Below are 22,044 nucleotides of genomic sequence, written 5' to 3' on the forward strand. Positions count from 1 at the left end.
TATCTGCTTGCAGGTAGCCCTCAGTCGGCCTGATTAATAAAGTCTTGGGTCCTGCGTCGGTTGCTGTCCCTTCTTCCATGACGTCAGGTTTAAGGGGTATAAAACATGCAGCCGACGCCATTACATCAGTTTTTCTTGCCCCAGATGTCAGGTGCCCCCCTAATGGGAAGCAATTAAACATAAAAGTACAAAGATATACCTCCAACAAAAAAGCAAATACACCAAAACGGCTTTTAAGTATAGTAAAGTAAAGTAGAAGTATAGCCAAAAGAAGTTAGGGGTCTGGAGGGAGGGTAACCAGGACTGCAACAGTGAATACACTCGAACATCTACATTTATGGTAAGTGGACACAACTGGTCTATGTTCTTCGTGTTTCACTGTTGCAGTCATTACATTTGGGTAGATTCCCAAAGCTATGGTTGGGAGGAGGAATTTAGATAGCATTACGGCCAGCTATAAGGCCCTGCAAGACTGCAGTGGCAAAGCCAGCTCTGGATTTAGAGAAAGTTGGTAAATGATGATGCTTGCTGAAAGTATGTACAGAACTCCAGGTAGCAGCTTCTAGCATGTCCCTGGTAGGGACGCCCCTGAGAAAGGCTGTAGAGGTAGATGCAGTCTTGGTGGAATGAGGTTTGATCCCTTGGGGGATAGGTTTTCCATGGTGCTTATAGCAGAAATTAATGCAATGGCTTATCCATTTAGAAATGGTTTGCTTTGAAATAGCCTTCGCCTCTGCCCCTGCAGCAAATGCCACCAGCAGTTGTTCAGATTTCCTTTCAGGTTTAGTCCTGTCCAAGTAGAATCTAAGTTGTCTGTGCACATCTAAGGAATGCAATATCCGTTCCCCTTTATTCTGTGGATTGGGAAAGAAGGTTGGCAAATGAATGGACTGATTAAGAGCCCCACTGGATACCACCTTGGGCATGAAGGATGGATTGGTTTTGAGGGACACCCTGTCCGCATGAAAGATGATGAAAGGCTCCACTGCCTTAAGGGCCTGTAATTCAGATACCCTTCTAGCTGAAGTGATTGCTAAAAGGAAAGCTGTTTTTCAAGAAAGAAATTTTAAGTCCGCAGTAGCAGCTGGCTCGAAAGGAGGTAGAGTGAGTTTCTCCAAGACAAAGTTAAGGTCCCAGGCTAGGGTTGGAGCTCTCATGGGTGGTCTCAAATTTCTGGCCCCTCTGAGGAACTGCTTGAGCAGTGGATGAGAAAAGAGGGGAGGTTCTGTGTTATAATGAGATGAAATGGCCGAGGCGTGGATTTTAATGGAGGAAAAAGACAGGCCCTTGTGAAGCATCTCAGTTAAATATTGTAAAATCTGAGGTAAATTGGGTGCTGCTGTGCTCATCCCTTTAGACTGATTCCAGGCACAGAATCTTTTCCATTTTTCAGCATAAGATTTTCTAGTACTAGGCCTCCTTGCCTCTAAAATGATATCCATCACAGGTTTGCTGATGGATGGTAAAGGAGAGATTATGTAATTAGCCAGGCTGCAAGATTCAGTGTTAGAAGCTGAGGGTGCAGAATCTGTTTCGCCTGCTGAGACAGCAGGGAAGGAGTCTGAGGCAGGTGCCATGGAGATAACTGTGACACACTGTGCAGGAGGGGGTACCAGTGTTGGTGCGGCCATTCTGGGGCAATCAAAATCATCCTTGGTTTGTCCTGTTTGATTTTTAGTAGTACTTTGGAAGGCAGAGGGGGAGGAGGCATAGACTGATAGTTTTTTTCAGCTGAAGGATAGAGAATCCACTTTCCAGGCTTGTTTGTGGGGAGTCCTTGTGCAAAATTTGTCCAATTGGTAGTTCTGGGGAGAGGAAAACAGGTCTATATCTGGGCTCCCCCATTTGCTTGTTGTGTTGAAAATCCTTGGTTCCAGTTTCCACTTGTGTGGGTCCATGAGGTTTCTGCTTAGTCCATCTGCCAGTGTATTTAATTTCCCTGGCAGGAATTGAGCTTGTAGACGCACTTGGTAGTTCAAGGCTGTGTTCCACAATGCCATGGCTAGTCTGCAGAGGGGGTAAAGAATGTGTACCCCCCTGCTTGTTTATGTACCACATAACAGTGGTGTTGACCGTCTTTACCATTAGTTGTCCTGGAAGAATGTGGTCCTTGAAGGCTGTCAGAGCATTTTGTACAGCTAACATTTCTTTTTGATTGATATGCAGGTGCAATTGACTTGAGTTCCATTTGCCCTGAATGCACTTCCCTGCCAGGTGAATCCCTGCCCCCCATGCATAGTCTGATGCGCCTGTTGTTAGGGTTTGGGTGGCAGGGGGTGGTGTGAAAGGTAGTCCCTTGTTTTGGTGGCAGGCCTCTGCCCACCAAAGAAACTCTAGGCGTAGGCAAGGTATGACAGGAATCATTGTTTCTAGATCTTGAGAATGTTGACACCATAGGCTTTTTAGATACCACTGTAGTTTACTCATATGCAGTCTTGCATATGGAATTAGAAGAATGCAGGAGGCCATGGACCCCAAGGCTTGCAGTATTTGTCTTGTAGTTAGCAGGGTTTTTGTGGCCACTTGTTTGAAGTAGGTTGTCAAATGAATTTGTTTCTCTGGCGTGAGGTAAGCCATCTGGGAAGTTATATTCAAGCTTGCTCCCAGGAATATAATTTGTTGACAGGGTACCAGGTGTGATTTCTTTTCATTTATGGTGTACCCCAGACAAGTCAGAACCCTTTGTACAAAGGCCAGATGATTCAAAAGTTTGTCCTGGCTTTCTGCCTGAATTAGTCAGTTGTCCAGGTATGGGTATATTTAAATATTTCTTTGCCTGCAAAATGCAATAACTGGAGCTAGGCACTTTGTGAATACCCTGGGTGCAGTAGATAAGCCAAAGGGCATGTGCGTGTAGCCTGCATTGAGGCGTAGGTATCTTCTGCAAGATTCCCTGATTGGGATGTGCAGGTATGCTTCTTTTAAATCTAGTGTTGCCAACCAGGCATCTTTGCCTAGCATAGGAAGTAATTGGTGAAGAGTCAGCATCTTGAATTTTGGAATCTCCAAAAGGGTGTTTAGAGTAGACAGGTCCAGGATAGGACGTCATGAATTGTCTTTTCTAGGTACCAGGAAAAGTCTCGAGTAGAAACCTTGTCCCTTTTCCTCTTCTGGTACCAGTTGAATAGCCCCCATGCTTAAGAGAGAAAATACTTGTTTTTGGGCCTCTGCCCACTGATTTGTGGGTAGGTCCGGCCACCCGCTTGGTGTTGGCAACGTGTGGTAGTGAAATCTGTATCCCTGGGACACTATATTTAAAACCCATTTGTCCTGGGTAATGAGTTCCCAATTCTCTGCAAGAACAGCAATCTTTCCCCCCAAAGGGGCAGTCAGTTGATAAGTGCTTGGAATTTTTAAAAGGAAGTCATTTAGACAGTTTACCATAGTGGGGAGTCTTATTATTCCGAGATTTGGAAGTGGAGGCCCCCCCCCACTGCTTAGTTCTGTGTGTTCCCTGGGACTGAAACCTGGGGTTTTTGCTGTGTCTGGGTTTGGCTTGAGAAGACCTGGAAGGGGCTGGAAATGACCAATTCTTAGAGGGCCAGTGCCTACTAAATCTAGGAGGCTGAACTTGTAAAAAATCTTTAACAGTTTGCATAGGTTTAGCTTTATCTTCCAACTTTCTAAGAACTTCCTCAGCCTTGTTGCTAAACAGGCGGTCCTGATTTAAAGGAGCATCCAACAATTTAGCTTTAACATGATCAGGCAAAGATTTCTCCTTAAGCCAAGCATGTATTCTGAGCGCAGACCCAGTAACAGCAGCCCTGCAAGAGGCCTCTAATGAATCAAAACCACATTGCAAAGTATGTTTTCCAACTTGTTCAGCAGAATGCATTAAATCCTGTAATTCTTTATTTTACACACAGTCAGGAATCAACATCATTTTCTGTTTAAGCAGTCCAATAATATGTTGCTGATACCTTAACATATGAAACTGGCAGTTTACAGCCCTAATAGCCAAGGTTGCAAAAGTGTAAACCTTCTTACCCCATCTATCCAGCTCCCTGGAGTCTCTATCAGAAGGGGTAGGATTTTTAGCAGTAAAAGCCTTAATGCCCTTGGGCCCCTGTGAAATAGTCTCTGGATCTGCAATAGGATTTTTAAAAAGGAACTTGTGGGACTAAGGGACCCTGTAGTATGTGTCAGGTTTTCTGGGAGCAGGAGGAAGGGAATCAGTGGCCAAACTAGATTCTGAAAAAGCATAATCAACAATGTCTAGTACAGGAGGAATAGCTAAAGGTCTATGCTGAGGTAGGAGAAGGAAATCCCTAAGCCTCTTTTTTGAATCAGAAAAATCCTGGCTTTCCCAGTGGAAATGCTCCCTTAGAGTGTGTAAGGTTTCCCCAGAAGAAAAATTCTCAGGAGGGGAAGCAGAGGGAATGGAGCCCTCTGCATCAGACTCTTCATAAGTAGATAAGGGCAAATCCAGATCATCAGATGAATCAGAAAAAACAGAATCCTGATCAGAAGATTCATAATCAACTTCAGTCCTATGCCTCTTAGAAGGGGGGGGGGGGTTACCCCTGATTACAGTAATTAGATCTTCAGTCATTCTTATCATTTGTTTTTTAGGCATAGAGGCCTGAGCATGTGGCCTGGACGTCATTTTTTTAGGCATGGATCGAGATTTAGGCCTAAGTAAAGAAGGAGGCGTCAGTTTAATTATGCAAGTCCGTAGGCCTGAATACACCCTCAGAAGCCGGTGCCTGCACAGCGGCTCCGGACCCATCCAAAGTACAGACATCCGCGGGTTCCATAGTTGAAGCATCTCACGGCATACCGGACTCCGAATGGGTCTCAGTAGAAGCCTGCGAATCAGAAGTAGCGGGTATCAGGGGCTGTGAAAGCATCTGAGTACCGGCGAACTGGTGACTGGCTTAGGAGAAGCGTCATCGGCAGTTTTGGACCTGGGCAGCCTGCCTCTGTCTTTATCTTTGCATTTTTTTGGAATCCCGGTAGTCAGATGGCGAACTGAAGACATTACTGGATAATTAAACCGAGAATCTAAATATTTTGAGACGAAAATATACCGACGACGGATAGTGCGCTCATTAAATAAAGCACAAAACCGACAGCAAGGTACGTCAGGGCCTAGGCAAGGTATACAGTACGAATGAAAATCTTTATGAGGTATTTGCTTTCCACAAGTAATGCAATTATTAACTTTTAATGACATTGGTAAGGAGCAAGAAAAAGTTTCTCCAATGGGGTACTTAGCTTTAGTTGAAGACTTCGGTTCTGAAACTCGAAAACGAACATTTCAGGAGTTGGCCGACCAGCACTTGCAAACTGCTTCTGCTTCGGGCATCGCATGGCAAGAAAGACTGATGTAATGGCGTCGGCTGCATGTTTTATACCTCTGACGACCTGACATCATGGAAGAAGGGACAGCAACAGACGCAGGACCCAAGACTTTGTTAATCAGGCCGACTGAGGGCTACCTGCAAGCAGATAACGCAAATGTAATGACTGCAACAGTGAAACACAAAGAACATCTTCCTCAGAAGCCGGTGCCTGCTCAGTGGCTCCAGAGCCATCCAATGTAGAGACATTCACAGGATCCTTAGTCAAAGAAGAGTCTCATGGCATACCGGACTCCGAACGGGTCTCGGTAGCAGCCTGCAAATCCACAGAAGTGGGAATCAGGGGCTGCGAAAGCACCTCACTGAGGACTGGAGAACTGATGACTAGCTTAACGGAAATGTTGATGGCAGTTTTGGACCTGTGCGGTCTTTCTCTGTCTTTATCCTTTCGTTTTTTTCGGAAGATCGGTAGTCGGATGGCTTACAGAAGCCATATCGGAATACGGGGATGAACAACAAAAATATTTAGCTACAATAAGGGCCCAACAACGTATAGTTCTGGCATTGAGCAAAGCACAAAAGCAACAGCAAGGTATGTCGTGGTCTGGGCCTAAACAGGTGACGCAGTAAGAATGGAAGTCTCAGTGTGGTATTTGCTTTCCACAGGTGAGACAATTGTTAACTTTTTCTGATATTGGTTAGAGCAAGAAAAAAGGATCCCCAACGGGGTACTTAGCTTTAGAAGACTTCAACTTCAAATTGGAAATGAAACTCGGGTAGCGGAGGACCAGCACTCATACAAACTGCTTCTGCTTCAGGCTCCTCGGCAAGAAAGACTGGTGTAATGGCGTCGGCTGCCTGATTTTATACCACTGACAACCTGATGTCAGTCCTGGAGTGACAGCAACCGATGCAGAAACACTAAGTCTCTGGTATTCAGGCTGACTGAGGGCTACCCCTGGCAGGATAACCAAAGTGTGATGACTGCAACAGTGAAACACGAAGAACATTGCACCACTGTAAACTTTACCTTTCAGCTTCATTAGCATTCTTCTGTATACACTACCCCTGACACTCTGTGGCATTTGGCTTCATCCCCTCTCACTGTAGCTATAACCTCTTCATTTATACTTCCTTTCTCCTCAACCACCCCTCCCAGATACCTGAAGCTGCTAAATTGTTCCACTCTTTTCCTTTCTATCTCAGTTCTCAGCTTCTTCTTAAGTCCCCCATTTGATGTCATTACACTTGTCTCATCCGTACTCACTTTCATCCTATGCACCTTCGGTTTTGCATTCCATGTCCCTATCTTTTGCTGTAGTTCTTGTTTAGAGTCTGCTTGTAATACAACATTGTTTACATACAGCAACTTTGCTGATCTGTTCCTTCTGACCTATTTGCTAATTTAGTCCATCACCAGTATGGACACCAGTGGGCTCAGAGATGAACCCTGATGTACAACCACTCCCACTAGGAGCCCTTCTGTGAAACTGAACACTGTTCTTACTTGTCCTAATACATAGCCTGCACTAATTCTACCAATGTTTCTGGAACTTTGAACCATCGCAGGACTGCCCAAATTAGCTTTCTTGGGAATGAGTCATATGCTTTCCAGGAATGCTCAGCAGGGCTCTTTCTTCATCTCTGCGTTCTTCTCAACTATCTGTCTCACTGCAAACATCAGTTCGGTTGTCCTGAATCCTGATCTGAATTAAAACTCTTCATCTCCCATCTTAGTTTCTACCACTCTGCTTATTCTACATATTCATTTATCAGTCACCCTCTCCAGAAATTTCATGCAGTAGACAAGACTCTGATACCTCTGTACTGCCCACCATAGTTGTAGATGTCTCCTTTGTTCTTGTACACTGCCACTAGTATGCTTATTCTCCAGTCATCTGGAATATGCTGTTCTCTCTATTCTGCTATGAGTACCCTCAGAAGCCATTTGCCTGTTATCTCACCCAACATCTTGATCATATCTGGTGAAACCTCATTTGAGCCTGCTATTTCCATGACTTAATTTTCCTTAGTGCTGTTCTTACCTTTTCTATGGTGAGCTCCTCCTCTTTCAATGTAGGCTGTGTCCAAGGCAGCATAGCTTCTTTGGGTTTTCTTCATTCAAAAGCTGCTGGAAGTACTTCTTCTAGCTGCCTCTGATGCTCTATGGACTGGTGCGCAGGTTGTTGGAGGCATCCCTTATGAAGGGTGCCTGACTATCTTGTTTACCTTTCTGCCTTTGCCTTGCAACCTGATAAGAGTTTCTTTGTGCCATCTACCAAGTCACCTTCCGGAAGCAGCAGAGTGCCTCTGATACCTTGTTCCTTGCTACTGCAAATCTTCTCTCACACATATAGTCAGACAGACACACACACACACACACACACACACACACACTTTAACTGAACCTCTTTCCGAATATCTAGAACATTTTCTCAAACCACTACTAAGTTTGGTAAGGGCAAGTTAAAAGACACAACTCACTTTTACAGCTGGTTAACAGCTCAGTGGAACCAGTTACTGTGTGCAGTCTGCTGTGTACACCAGATGTGGAAAGGCTATACATTTCAATTCCACATGACATGGGCTTAACAGCCATAATGTACTGGTTAGCAACTACAGGGATGCACTCTGATGTATTTATGTGCTTCCATCTACACATTCTCGAAACTGAGATAGAGGAAAAATGTTTTCTTTTTCTGGTAATTCTAGTTTCCTTCAGACCAGACGTCCAGCTACTGGAGCCATTTTGCCCCCCATTATATTTGATTTAATAGCACCTGAGAGACGTACATTCTGGAATCACTAGCACATCACTGTCTACTGAAGAACGCATGAACTAAGGTGGATGACTCAGACAGTGAAGGTGGCTCTTCCCATAAGGCACAACAAACATAAAATATCAAGTCTATACCCACCTCTACTTGCTTACTAAGGACACTAAGGATATAACTATTTTGGATCCTCTCTATCCAGAGAATCAACTGACCATGCAGTCTCTAACTTTACTTCAGTGAGGAGAATCCTCTGTGATGGGACAAAGGAAGACCTTCCCCAGCTTATAACACCACCAGTTTCTGCAACAACAGTCAGACCTAGGAATGGGACACTGCCACTGAGTCTCTTGATACAGTGACCAGAAGTGGGTTGGTCATACAAGTAAGGGAAAACTTGGGAAACCCTTCTCCTGCAAGACCTCTGCCATTAAGCAAGAGCATTGGTAAGCAGTGTAGGCACAAATGACGGCTTAAATAAAAACATCTTGTATTAAAAGTGATACTGGTCCAGAGTGAACTGAATCTTCTTCTCAGATTCCTAGACACTGAGGTTCCACAAGGCATTCAATCATTTTCAGTGACTAAAACTACAGGAATCAGGAACTAAAGAGCCTAGAATATTGTCAGTTTTAAGGATCAAACAAAACTTGTTAAAAGCATCACTGACTGACGAAACCAGTTAGTTCTACAGGTAGTTACAAACCAATAAACAACTAAACTCACACACCAAAAGAGATGCAATAACTGGGCTCAGTGCAGACAACTTAGAACTGTTTATTGCAATGTAGAAACTGAAAAATACATTAAAACAGAATTCAAAACTCAAGAAGATAAGCGCTTTCATCAATACTGTTATAAGACGACATTAGATGTTATACTGATGAACTTTGATCATGATTTTTTTATTCTCTATTTTAGAAAAAGTGGAATGCAGTCCTAGATGGGGGCACTGTACATTAATTCTAGAACAAAAGGAGCTACGGTAGCAAACACACTTACATGCTACAGCGCCACCAGGGCTCAATGACATTTCATCTATTTCCTGCATACTAAAAATGAGACCATACGACAGGTGAAAGTGTACTATTTACTCACAAGTTATATCACAAAATAATCATATTACATGAGTTTATCAATTAGATTAACCTATTATCAGTATTTATATTCACAGCGCATCCTAAATATAATTTTATATATATAGTGCTCGCACTTGTATTTGCATTTGTAATCATATTTTTGCACTTTGTATGACAGAATTGGTTAGTTGTGCAGTTTATATAAATTTGCCATAGCTTGCAACAATCAGATACAATGTTTCTTTAAAAGTTTTAAAATTAACATGTGACTAGAATGTTATAAAAGCATCACTTGACATTATTTTAAACATCTGATGAAGTCTTATAACAGTACTGACAACAGCGCTTATCTTCTGAGTTTTAAATTCTGTTTTAACATATTTTTCAGTTTCTATGTTGTAATAAACCATTCTGAGTTGTCCACACCAAGCCAAGTAATTGTATCTAGTTACAAACCAAACTTTTCCCAAAGAGTCTGGTTTTATGTGGCTTGTGTGTCCTGAAAGAAAATGTGAAAGCTCTGTACTGCTGGCCCTTTGTTTACATCTACATAGCTTACATTAACATCTACAATGAGTCTAATGAAAGATGGCATCTTCACAAAATTAGTAACATCACACCTTTTTTTGTGCGCCTAACAAAGGAATATACCACTTCCTATGTCAAATGTCCTCTTATTAAAATATCATGCTCATTTTGATCCAAGTATGTTTCCTGCAGGGCAATTACCATGGTTCTAAAGTATGTGAATAATCTTTTTTTTTTTTTTTTTTTTTTTGGGGGGGGGGTAGGTCATGGTTAATCTATTACATTCCTTGCAGTTGAAACACCTAATTTTACATCAAATTCTCTTTCATTTTACCTCCTCTTTTTGACACATTATATTTACTTAACATCAAAAAATATAAATTCAAACCAAAATTCAAAACAAATAGTAAAACCTATAGATTAAACAATATTGTAAACCAAAACATTTGAAAGCACAATGGACATACACCCAACTTTATAGACATTTATTGACTGTGCAGTTATAAGACGACAACTTCAAACACCAAGAAGCACACAACGTGTACACACACACACACACACACACACACACACACACACACACACATGCACAGGTTGGTCCCATCAATAGCAACATTCAAGCTTCACACTTTAGTACGTTAAATCTGTAATTTAGACATTTAAAATGATTTCCAAACTCGAAGCACACTCATCTAACCTCTGATCCCAATAAAAACTGTTAGCCTCTAAGGAAACAACCCAACAGAAGATGACCAAGCTCTTTGACCATCCCCTGCTCACCTCAAAAGTGAGTAGACACAAAGGCAAATCTTCGTCTTCTGAAAATTTTCTCACTTTTGTCAATTGAAAACTTTTAGTTATGTACCAGTTTGGCCCAATTTATTATCTGAGAAGGACAAACAACTCCTATCTGGGAGGCATCTGTCGCCAGGGTGTAACCACCAGAGGGAAGAAAAAAGGGTTTTCCTGATCCAAATTGATGATTGAAGCCACCAGCTAACCAGCCCTTGCTTTTTTCCGTGATCATGATGTGATGATGATGATTGAGAGGAAGAAAGGTCCAGGACCATTGAGTTGACAATGAAGAAGCTCTCATGTGCAATCTCGCCAGAGCCAGAGAAAAGAACCCGAACAGTGAAGCAGACATTGCCTAAAACTTTGTAGAACCATCCTGGCTGCTGCTTCTTGGATCTCGAGATCAGGGGCCCTTTGGCCCCTGGATCTTTTTTTGAAGGAAGAAGAGCAAAGCAAGAGCATCAGGCCAATCTCTGCTCCTATGAACTTATGCTGAGAGGGCAGCAAGACAGAGAACTTGAGACTGACACCCATATCCCAGGGTAATACCCAGGGTAGGGTGGTGGCCAGGAGTTGTCCATTAGTAGATGCTGGTGGTGGCAGTCAGGGCAGCCGTCGCCCCAGAGTCGGAAACACTTGGAAAGTCCACTTCTCACTTGGTGACTCACTGAGCCACACACTGGGGCTGTGTGGGGCTGTGGGTGAGACCAAAGGGCAGAGCGCAAAATTGCAATGACCTGAAGGGCAGCTGAACTGGACACCTCCTGATCCCCTGCCTGAATATACGCCCTGAATGCTTCGGGCGTCCTGATGATGAGCCAGAGGATTGGAGATGGATCCTTCTTGGATTCGATGGAAGGATTGGTTGACGACATGAACTTTCTTTGTGATCGCCAGGTGGTATCTTCAGTCTGCTGATATTGGTTATTGGTCTCCGGTCCGGATTTGTTTGAAAGGTCTTCTGTGTCATTGGTCCTGATCCGACCTTTTCTGGGGGACCCAAAAATGATGACTCTCTTTCTAGCAGCTTTAAAGCTTGGGGGCGGCCGCTTGATGACCTTTGACTGGGTTCCCTCCGGGATCTGGTTTGGACGGGAAGTAGTAACTGGGTGGTGTGATTTCCCCGCCTTTTGGCGGTGTACCATCTGTCCTGGACTGGCTGACCTTCCCAGCTGAATGCTTGACACCAGCGTGGCTGAAGATGGCTCCAAACTCACAGGGCAATGTCTCCCTCAGCAGGCGCCCGGCCTGCTGACCTCGTCCTCAAGGGCTGCGGAGCCCTCTGCCTCTCTCGCTGCTGCCTGGAATCAAGGAAAGTCTCCGTCCCTGGGACGGGCGCGGGGAATTTTCCTTTCCCCTCCTTACCTCTGAAAATTGAAAAAGGAACGCTGGGAACGGCTCTTTTAGCCTTGGCCTTTTGCCAAGGAGATGAACGGGGTTGGGTGTTCTCCTACTTAAGATAAAGTTTTTCCTCTTGCTCACAGGTGTAAGGCCTCTTGGGGCTTCCCAAGGAACACCTCTTTTCCAGCTTGGCCACCGGCGGGCTTGTGGGCCTAAAGGAGCGGTCCACCTAAGCGAGCCTTGCAGGCTCCGTGAGCGTCACGCCCGACTTAAGACATACGGCCTGTGAGGCCGCATAGGAAAGCCTGCTCGGAGAGCTAACTGAGAGCTAACAGGAGGATAGCCTCATGAGACCGGAACCGACCGGGCTGAGAGCTCTGAAACCAGGTGCTATGTAAAATATGATTAAGAGGACCAGAGAAGTCAGGGTCGCTCAAGTAATACTCCCGCCTGGAGCCCCCTCTTAACTCCTCCTGAAAGCCATCAGGTGCCACAGAGGACTGTGGACGTCCTGCCCACGCTCTGTTGTGTCCATGCATCCCAGGCAGCCTCTGCCAGAGGTCTCTGTGATGTACCCCTTCATGGGACTATGACACGTACTGATCTGTAGCAGATAGGAACCGAGAAGGGACAGCCCAAAATGTAGACAAAACGCGGGGGGAGAATGGAATCCAAAGGGACAGGACGGGAGCCAGAGGGCTCCAAGGGGACCAGCTTTACGGGGCACTGGAGGCTGCCCAGAGGAGCGGCCGGCTGAGCAGCAGCCTTGAGGGACTAGGACCATGAGAGGGTTTGGGCCCAGACACCTTCCAGAGACCCTGACTCATCAGCCTTATCATGCCACCTCAAGCGAGACTTGAGGAGAGGATCTCTTCATGCGAGGGGGCGGAGGGACTTGCGAAGGACGAAATTCAGGGAGGAGACGTGTTCGAGTTGCGAAGAACCCATGGAGGAGCTCCTCCCAAGAGAACTCCCCAAAACCCTCAGGAGGTCCCTGACCGTGGGGGTGCTTGCCACCACGTCGATCCTCAGGCGGAGGGGGACACTGTCTGGAGAAGACTCAGGCAAGAGGGCCCCAGGGGGTCAGACAAAGCAAAGCCAGGGCCCCAAGTCCCTTGGGTGTGGCGGTTGCCGGCGGACCCAGCTCTGCGTCAAGCCAAGGGGCACAAGGCACCAGGGAAGGCGATGAAAGACGACATCCCGCAGCCCGTCCCCCGGTGGGGCGGAAAACTGGCGTCCAAGTCCTCCCGTCCGCACACGGTGGGGTCCAGCCTGAGAAGAGTCGAAGGGACCAAACTCATCCCGGCCACCCGGCTGAAGAAGTCCGCTGCAGCAACTGGAAGGCGGGCTGGAAAGGAAAGGAGTCAGGAGGGTCCTGGAGGACCCCAACGCGAGGACCTGAACCAATGGCACTGGGTCCAGTCGGAGAGAGGAATGGAAGTGGTCGGAGGACGTGGTGATCGGCGGAAACCTGGGCCAGGGTCGAACGTGAGAAATGGGGTCGAGACTGGAATCTGAAAGGGGCGGGGTACACCCCACTGGACTGAACGGAGACGACCCGAGCAAACAGGCACACATGAGACGGGTTAGGGACCGGCCTCGACACCGGCCGATAGAGCGGAGGGCGGGTGGCAAAGGCGGTGGGGATTGGCCCGGTGGCGAGAGAACGAGTGAGGGACGGAGACCGAAGTGCCTGAGCGTCGCAGCCGGTGCGGTCTCAGCGGGGTGAGCCTCCGGCGGTCGTGACCCTCGGGCCCCAGCCGAGGAGGAATGAGGAGGGGAGTCGAGCTTGCCCATGCTTCTTCACCCGGCCCGATCCGACGACGGCGTTTCTTCCGGCGCGGACCGCTCCAGGAGACCTTTCTCAAGCCCGACGGCTTGGGCGGAGGCTTTTCCTTTCCCTTTTGGCCGGACGGATTTGGACTGGTTTGGACCTTTTCTCTTTTGGCGGAGGAGGAGGGGAAGGAACCACTTATTCAAACAAGATGGAGTTTACTTTTTTGCAAGCCTTTTCACTATATGTATAGTAGGGTTGATTGACCGGAAGCTTGAGATGAAGGGGCCCCCCAAACCAACCCAATCACACAACAAAAAATCTTCAACAAAATCCAATCACAACAACACAACAATGAGAAAGCTGTTAAAAAAAACTTTTGAAAGAAAAAAACAAAACAGCAAGAAAAAAAAATAAAAAAAATAACAAGCAGCTCAAGCCACGCTTCGCCGCGTCTTCGCAACGGCAGGTGGGGGGGACTGGTGGGGGGGATATAAAGCTCAGCCAATAAGCAAAAGTTAGATGAACTTAAGTACAACAGTTGGTCTTCTTTCTTTTAGCACTCTTGCAAAATAACTTACTGTCTTTTGCTTCTGTCATATATCAACTGTAATAAATCCCAAGAACTTTTTTCATTGATCTCGAACTGTTTTGATCAGTGATTCCATCACGCTTTTTAAGTGGTCTGGTTTTGTTTTGCATGCATTCCAACAACAGTATTACTTACTACAGTGGTAACTGCTATGCGTGTTTTCTTTGGTGGAATTAATTACTTCCTAGCTGAAATTTCCAAGACTGAAATTCTGCTGGCATTCTGAAACTTAATTTTTTGAGAACCTCTGCCCCCAACATGATGTCATGTTAGATAAACAGTGTTAGAACAGAACTGGAAATGAGCGTGGTAGCAGGCTTTTTTTCATAGACTTGTTCTTACTTTTTTTCCTGAGCTTCAAATGTGAAAGGGTAAAAAACACTTTAAATCAAATTTCTGGATTCAAAGCTCCTGGTTTTCTGCAGAACACAGCTGCAGTGAAAGAATTCGCGGAAGCTGCAGCTGAAGTGCCTATTATTTTAAGGAAGAAAATACTGAGGGCTTTTCATGAGTCATGAAACTGAAAATCTTAACACTGTCTAAAAAACAGTCCTAAACTGCAAATTATATTTATGCCACAGAACGATGCATAACTACATAACTCAGAAACAAAGTTTTTCACTTCTTATAGCACATAAAATGTGTTGTCTCTCTCAGGATGCTCAATAAAGACTCAGACAAGTTGGAATTTCTCTTAGGATGCTCAATAAAGACTCAGACAAGTTGGAATTATGATTAGCCTCCAGGAAGTTTTCACTATGAGTGCCTTCTAGAAAGATAAGAAACACTACCAGTATTTCTGCCAGTGGGTTCTCTCACAGTTAAAGTAACATATCACCACATATAACATTCATTGTTGCAATTTTTACAACTTATAAGACAAAGTAAAATAAAAACGATGAATAGGATAAGGTGGGAAGACAAATCATGAATGACTGAAAATACAAAATCATTTTGTATCTACACCACCTCTATGAGCTAATTTTACAGAAAAAAACTGTTGCATTTTTAAAGCTTTATAATAAGATAAAACAAAGATAATAAGAATACACGTTTCCGTTTTCAAGTTGCACTGCTGCAAAAGACCAAAGGACAACAAATATTTTATACCTGTAAGGTAGTTGCCAAGCTGAGCTGTCCTGAAGCACCACTCCAAGGGCATAAATCACAAGAGTCTGAAGAAAAATGGAAACACATAATGTCTTATTTGTGGGGCTTCTATAATAACAAATCCTGCAGGACAAGGCAGAGAAACACACACTGTTTATACAGTAGTAAACTAAATCATTGCAGTTATAAACCTTGAAACAAAAAATCATTTAATTTACTGATCAGATACAAGTCCAGGTCCACTGAAGTCAATTAAAAATACAGGCCTGTTAGTAGTAGCTCTCCCAGTCTGGGACAGCTGACACAGATTTTCAGTAACTCCAAGATGCACTGGCTCGACCGTGAGAATTTATTATCAGCAAAAGTATTTATCAATGAATAATTTGAAGAAATATATTTCAACAAGCTGTTCTGTAGTCCAGGGTTGCCATATCTATTTGGGGATTGCACCACTGTGCATATACAAGCTACAAAAATAATTAAAATATTTTAAGATGTAGTAGCACAAAGGAATCTTCAACTGTATCATAAGGCCGGGTCTTTAGCAATCTGTACTCCAATCCTCATAGCCATGCAACAAGCATTTAAATAGACTTCCTACTTTTCTTCTCTAAAAATATACCATGACATTGAAAAGATGATTATCTTGAAGTGTGCTGTTTCATGCCTTTTTCAGTATCCTACCTGTCATACAATACAATGACAAAGTACTGCTACTATCCTACTGGCATACCTAAATACAGAAAATTATGTTTTGGTTATTTGTAACATTCTACAGAAAGTTGTTGTTGTGTCTTTCGGCTTTTCCCGGTTAGGGATCACCACAGCGGAACTCCAGTCCGCTAATGATTGAGTAAAAAAAGAAATAAATACTGTGGGAAAATAAAACACTTGCAGAAGGATGTTAAATGTGTAAGAGTAAGTGTCTGTCATAGTACCTTATTACAAGGTGGAAAGGGCACGTGTGGAGTACAATTTAAAATCCTGCTCCTAACAGTTTATATTTATGGAGAAAAAAAAGGAATAAACAACATTTATTTAAATGCCTGTTGCAAAGGTAGGGGATAGGAAGCAAAATTCTAAAGCCCTCAATACAAATCTGATGCATCTATGCAGATCTGAAGAGGAAGGGAAGTCAAAGAGCTCTAAGTACACATCTGGACATTTACAATTATTCTAAATTCCGCATAACCATGCTGATTGTAAATGCTGGATTTATCTGGCGGACAAGAGATAATCTACTTGGCACTGTATCTTAGTGCAAAAGTGCTAATTGCAAGGTTCTGAAATACAATGGGCTACGGTTAGGGACAGCAAACTAAATTATATACTATAATATAAAACAGTGCAGGAAAAAAAACAACCACGCCGTGAGCAGTTCATAAGTTATTTATTACACAAAAATGGTAAGCGCTTGAAAGCTCAATATAATAAAAAAGGAAGATGTAATAAACGATAAAAAGAAAAATATAAAAATAAACATTTACCTACATGCAATATATATTGTACCATCTACCTACCATTTTCCTACACTGTTTTGGATTATTTCTTATTGGTTTCCGTGTTAACAAAATGTTTATCCTGTGGGGTGTCTTCTGTTATTTTTGCTATATACTATAATATGCCCTAGTCATGGTAGGGGAGGAAATATGTTGCTGATTTCTGTGGTATTTATTAAAGCTCCATTGTAGGCAATGGAGATAATAGTACATTCTGTGTTGCAGAAAGCCACAACACTAGTAGTATTAACAAGCCTTACGACAACAGAATACCTTGTAGAAAACAACTGACAGTAAGTACACCAACTACAACTGTGCAAAGAAAAGGTGATGGTAAGTTCATACACATTGCTGATCTCTACAAATGAAGCAGGAAACATCTCCCATTTTACTGGACATGATATATGCTGTGACACACAGCCTCAGAACTGTGACTCTACGGTACAAAATATCAAAAAAAACATAAAAACTGCAGTTACATAAAGATTTAATGTAACAGTATATCTAACAGATAATCTCATTAGATCACATAAGTCTGGTACTTCAGCTGACAGCAACTCCAAATGTAATTTTCTAGCTGTCTAACAAGGAACATGTACAAATGAACCTAAGAACTTATGAAAAGGAAGAAATGCAACTCTTTGTGTAACAGGGATGAAATATACAAAATAAATAAGTAAACATGGAGGGGATTAGTATGAGTCACCTTGAAGACAGTCAATGGCACCAAAATCCACCAAAGGAAGAAGAATTTGATAATACATGACAGAAAGCATGCAAACTATGGTAAAAAGAGGTGCAGTCTCAATGGGTACCTGTGTATGTTACATGTCAGCTCGAGCCCCCTTGTCTACAGTAATGCATAAGAGCACAGTAATTTATAGCACACTGCAGGGAGCATGCTTCAAACAGGTACTACTAGGAGCAATATGTGAGGAAGCAGTACTGCACTCTGTGAAGGGGTAACAATATCAGAGCAACATGTGAGGAAGCAGTACTGCACTCTGTGAAGGGGTAACAATATCAGAGCAACATGTGAGGAAGCAGTACTGCACTCTGTGAAGGGGTAACAATATCAGAGCAACATGTGAGGAAGCAGTACTGCACTCTGTGAAGGGGTAACAATATCAGAGCAACATGTGAGGAAGCAGTACTGCACTCTGTGAAGGGGTAACAATATCAGAGCAACATGTGAGGAAGCAGTACTGCACTCTGTGAAGGGATAACAATATCAGATTAGGAAGCAACCACAACATAGTATGATTTACAATAAAAAGCCATACTCTCAAGTCAAAATAAAAAGTGTATTTTAGGAAGGATGATTTGGACACAAATGCAAAGATACATCAAATAAGTAATGGAAAAGAAGGTTTAATAGACAAGGAAAGGAGAAACAGCAAAACAGCTATCACAGAAACACACTTCTCTACACACAACACTGCAAATGAGAAAGACAATGCAGTTCTCAAAGCAAGCTGAAAAAAATTACTGCATTCAACAAGTATTAAAAAGAGGGCAGAAGGAACAGGACAAAGCACCCTACTACTTAAAATTACAGAAAAAGAGTCAAACTATTATACAGTCGGCTACAGGAAAAGACAGCATAACTATTTAAGAATACAGATCCCATTTTTACAGGTGACAAAATTAAAGATACAGGATTTTAAAAGAGAAAATGGGTGAGTAAACAAAAGTGCAAAAGAAGAAATACTGAAATAAGACAATGTGTAAGCTTACTAAAGAACAGAAGAGAATTCGTCACATCAACTTACAACACAAGCTCAGAGCAATGGAGGACAATACCTCTCATTTTAAAAAGAGGATTCTGAATTAAATAAAACTAAAAAGAACAAAACATGGTAACTAGATCATATTCTCCATCTCTTAAGCCATTAGAGAACTACATAAAAAACAGTTGACATCACTAATTACGTTTTAAAGAAATTTCAGAAGAATGATTCCTCTGTTCTTTAGTGCAATGCAGAAATTAAAAAAAAAAATGTTAAAAGACGTTATGTTGGTAGGACTTTGGACATGTTTTAAACTCTGTAAGCAAACCAGTAACGTAAGCATTGCCAACCTATACTTTATCAATCTGTTTGACAAAGCATCTCAGATTACAGAACTTTTAATGAGTCCTGCATGGCAGCCTGTGTAAACCACTGTCTAGACAAATAAATTGAATGTGAAATAGTAAATGGTCCCCTTTCACAGAAAGGAGGGTTACGGAATACTTAAGACATTGGTACCAAATGCGAAATAGTAAATGAGCCCCTTTCAGAGGAAGGAGGGTTATGGAATACTTAAGACATCGGTACCAAATGCAAAATAGTAAATTGTCCCCTTTCGCAGAAAGGAGGGTTATGAAACACTCAAGACATAGGTACTGAATGCAAAACAGTAAACTGTCCCCTTTCACAGAAAGGAGGGTTATGAAACACTTAAGACATAGGTACCAAATGCGATATAGTAAATGGTCCCCTTTCACAGAAAGGACAGTTATGGAATACTTAAGACATCGGTACCGAATGCGATATAGTAAATGGTCCCCTTTCACAGAAAGGAGGGTTATGGAATACCTAAGACATCGGTACAGAATGCAAAATAGCAAATAAGTCCCCTTTCACAGAAAGGAGGGTTATGGAATACTTAGGACATTGGTATTGAATGGGAAATAGTAAATGGTCCCCTTTCACAGAAAGGCGGGTTATGGAATACTTAAGACATCAGTACTTAGTCTGGTTCTTTTTACTTTCTTTCTCGACTACAGTGGGGAAGGTCTGGAAGAAAAAGTATTTCCCAGGTGATATAATGACATTGAGAAGGAATCAAAAATCCTTACCAGGGCTAAAGGAAAGCCCAAGATATGCCAACTTTTCAATAAAAAAGGAATTAAACAGCCAGAAAGAAAGGGTCAGCATGAAAAATATACAACCAGCAAAATGCATAAAAAAGTAGTCATACCAGATGACCTAGCAAAAACTGTGAAAGCAATAAAGAGGTTAAGAAGATAACGGGATGCACAAAAATAGGTATAATGAAAGCAAAACTGGAAAATGATTATCTATCTGCACACTGAGTTGGTGAGGGGATCTACATGGTCTGATGAGTCCTGATACATCAGACCATTTTGATGAAAACCACTAGCCTTCCCTGAGGTTGTACAATCTCTGGGGATCTTATAGATCAAGTAAGGTTGCATGGGACACCACTTCACTCAGGGTCACTAAGTTGATTTTTACTGAAAGAAGTTTTGCTGAAATGGATCTTTAATGTATAGTGTAACTTGATCAACCATAATCGAGGCACATTCTAGATTATACTGTCCTCAGTAACAGATATGACAGAGGTATTTCAAACAAAGTCCATGTAAATAATGAAAAGCCAGCATCTGAAGTTATAGGAATGAAGATTACACTTAAAAAGAGGTAAAAACTGAATATGATAGAAAGTATAAAGTATGTCAACGGAATTAACAGAGTCCAAGAGAACGATGCCTTCAGAAATGAGAGCAAAAAAAAGGAAACATCATTTTGAAGAAAGATGATATGGACAATTTAGGAAATGAAAGATAAAAACTAGCAAAATGGCAGAACGGTGCCTGGAAAAGCATACTGGATGAGGCTGAAATCAAACTAGTGAGGAAATTTAAGAATGCAAAGCAGATGTGATGTACTTCCTGTGGGAAGAATTAAGCTGTAGGCTGACAAGAACCAGCAGCTGCCAACTGCTAGTGAAAGAGCAGCAAAAGGTGAGTCTTTCAGGCATTACCAGTCATTAGCCAATGCACATCTCGTTGCTGGTTGCGACATACTAAAAGCAGAAGGACTGTATACTGAAAGGCATAATAATGTTGCAAGACTGTGGCACTGGGGATTGTGCAAACATTATGGTACTGAAGTGGCTAAAAAATACTGGAAACATAAGCCACAAAGCATCACAGAAAGTGATGAAGTCTACATCACATGGGATCACCCATTACCAACAGTTCAAAAGATAGATGATAGAAAACTGGATATAGTGGTCCATGAAAAGAATACAAAAGTAGCACTGATCATTGAAATCGCCACACTCAGTGACTACAGTGTCCTGCATACAGAGGAACACAAAGTAAAAAAATATCAGGATTTGCAGGCAGAAACAAGAGCAATGTGGAAGAAAGATACCCAGATAGTTCCCACAGTAGTAGGAGCAATGGGTCTTACAAAAAATAATCTATAATCATACTTAGATATGTTACCAATACATGTAACTCTGTATGGATGGCAGGAGGAGTCATTACTGGGCACATTGCGGGTGCTGCGAAGAGCACTTCTGGTTGACATCAAAGATCAAAACAATACTAATTTCATAAACTTTAATCGTACTTTGACTTAGGAATGGGGTCCACTCCCATCATGGAATTAGAAACCCAAAGGATTTGGAGAAATTAAAAAAAGAAGAAAGGATAGATATTTATTTTTAAGACAACATTAACTCTTTTAGTCAGCAAGACAAAACAAACATGCAGGTGAATGGAAATCATGCTGTAAAAGCCTGATAAAATAGATTTTCAAAACCTGTACACTTAACTAACTGCACCACAAAAGAATCAGCAAAATACTGTACAGCAATTTACATAAACAAGCTACAGTTTGCTTACCTCTACTTACACTTTCACTGCCAGTGTAAATCAGGACACATGCAGAACTTTTTACCTCAAAGATGGCTTTCTCACTACAAAAGTAAATTCCAGAATCATAAAATGTAAACTTTCATTACTTCGAACCTGGATCTTAAATATCAAACCCTAACACTTGCCATGACTAAAGAACACACAGTGCCATACTCACACACATATTTTATCCAAGCATCATACTTTTCAGACTCAAAGGTCCAGATCCAGAAATGGTGGTGGCATCCTCCTTTTGAATGCTAAATCTATGCCTTGACAACTCATTAAAGCATCAAGTAATTCTTCAGCTGCTGCACAAAACTTGCTGGTGTGTGAATAAGTTTCCTGTGGGGCATATTATGCTACAATATGATCTAGTTTACAGCTCTCCAGCCATTACTACCAGACAGATATTGCCCAAATTTCACCAAATTCAACCCTACTTTGCACATCACAATACCACTGTACAGTAGGACTTTAATCCTCACTTTAAAATCAAGTATAAATCTTTGTATTCAACTTTAAGGCAATATTCCCTGACTCAGATTATTAACCTACAAAACCAGCCCCCCCCCTGTCAAGTAAATCTAAACTG

At 42.5% G+C, this 22,044-nt stretch overlaps 1 protein-coding gene across 1 annotated transcript in view; it reads right to left on the reverse strand.

Annotated features, from left to right (window-relative positions):
• LOC122805667 (cytochrome P450 20A1) overlaps window positions 1-22,044 on the reverse strand; it is a 427,110-nt gene that overhangs the window by 59,340 nt on the left and 345,726 nt on the right. Inside the window, exon 11 of the mRNA XM_044075991.1 lies at window positions 15,297-15,361. Coding sequence (XP_043931926.1) covers window positions 15,297-15,361 — 65 coding nt within the window. The remainder of the gene's footprint in view (window positions 1-15,296; window positions 15,362-22,044) is intronic.

This window comes from Protopterus annectens, chromosome 6.part1 (assembly GCF_019279795.1).
Source record: "Protopterus annectens isolate FY-2018-M chromosome 6.part1, PAN1.0, whole genome shotgun sequence".
Classification (NCBI taxonomy): Eukaryota; Metazoa; Chordata; order Ceratodontiformes; family Protopteridae; genus Protopterus; species Protopterus annectens.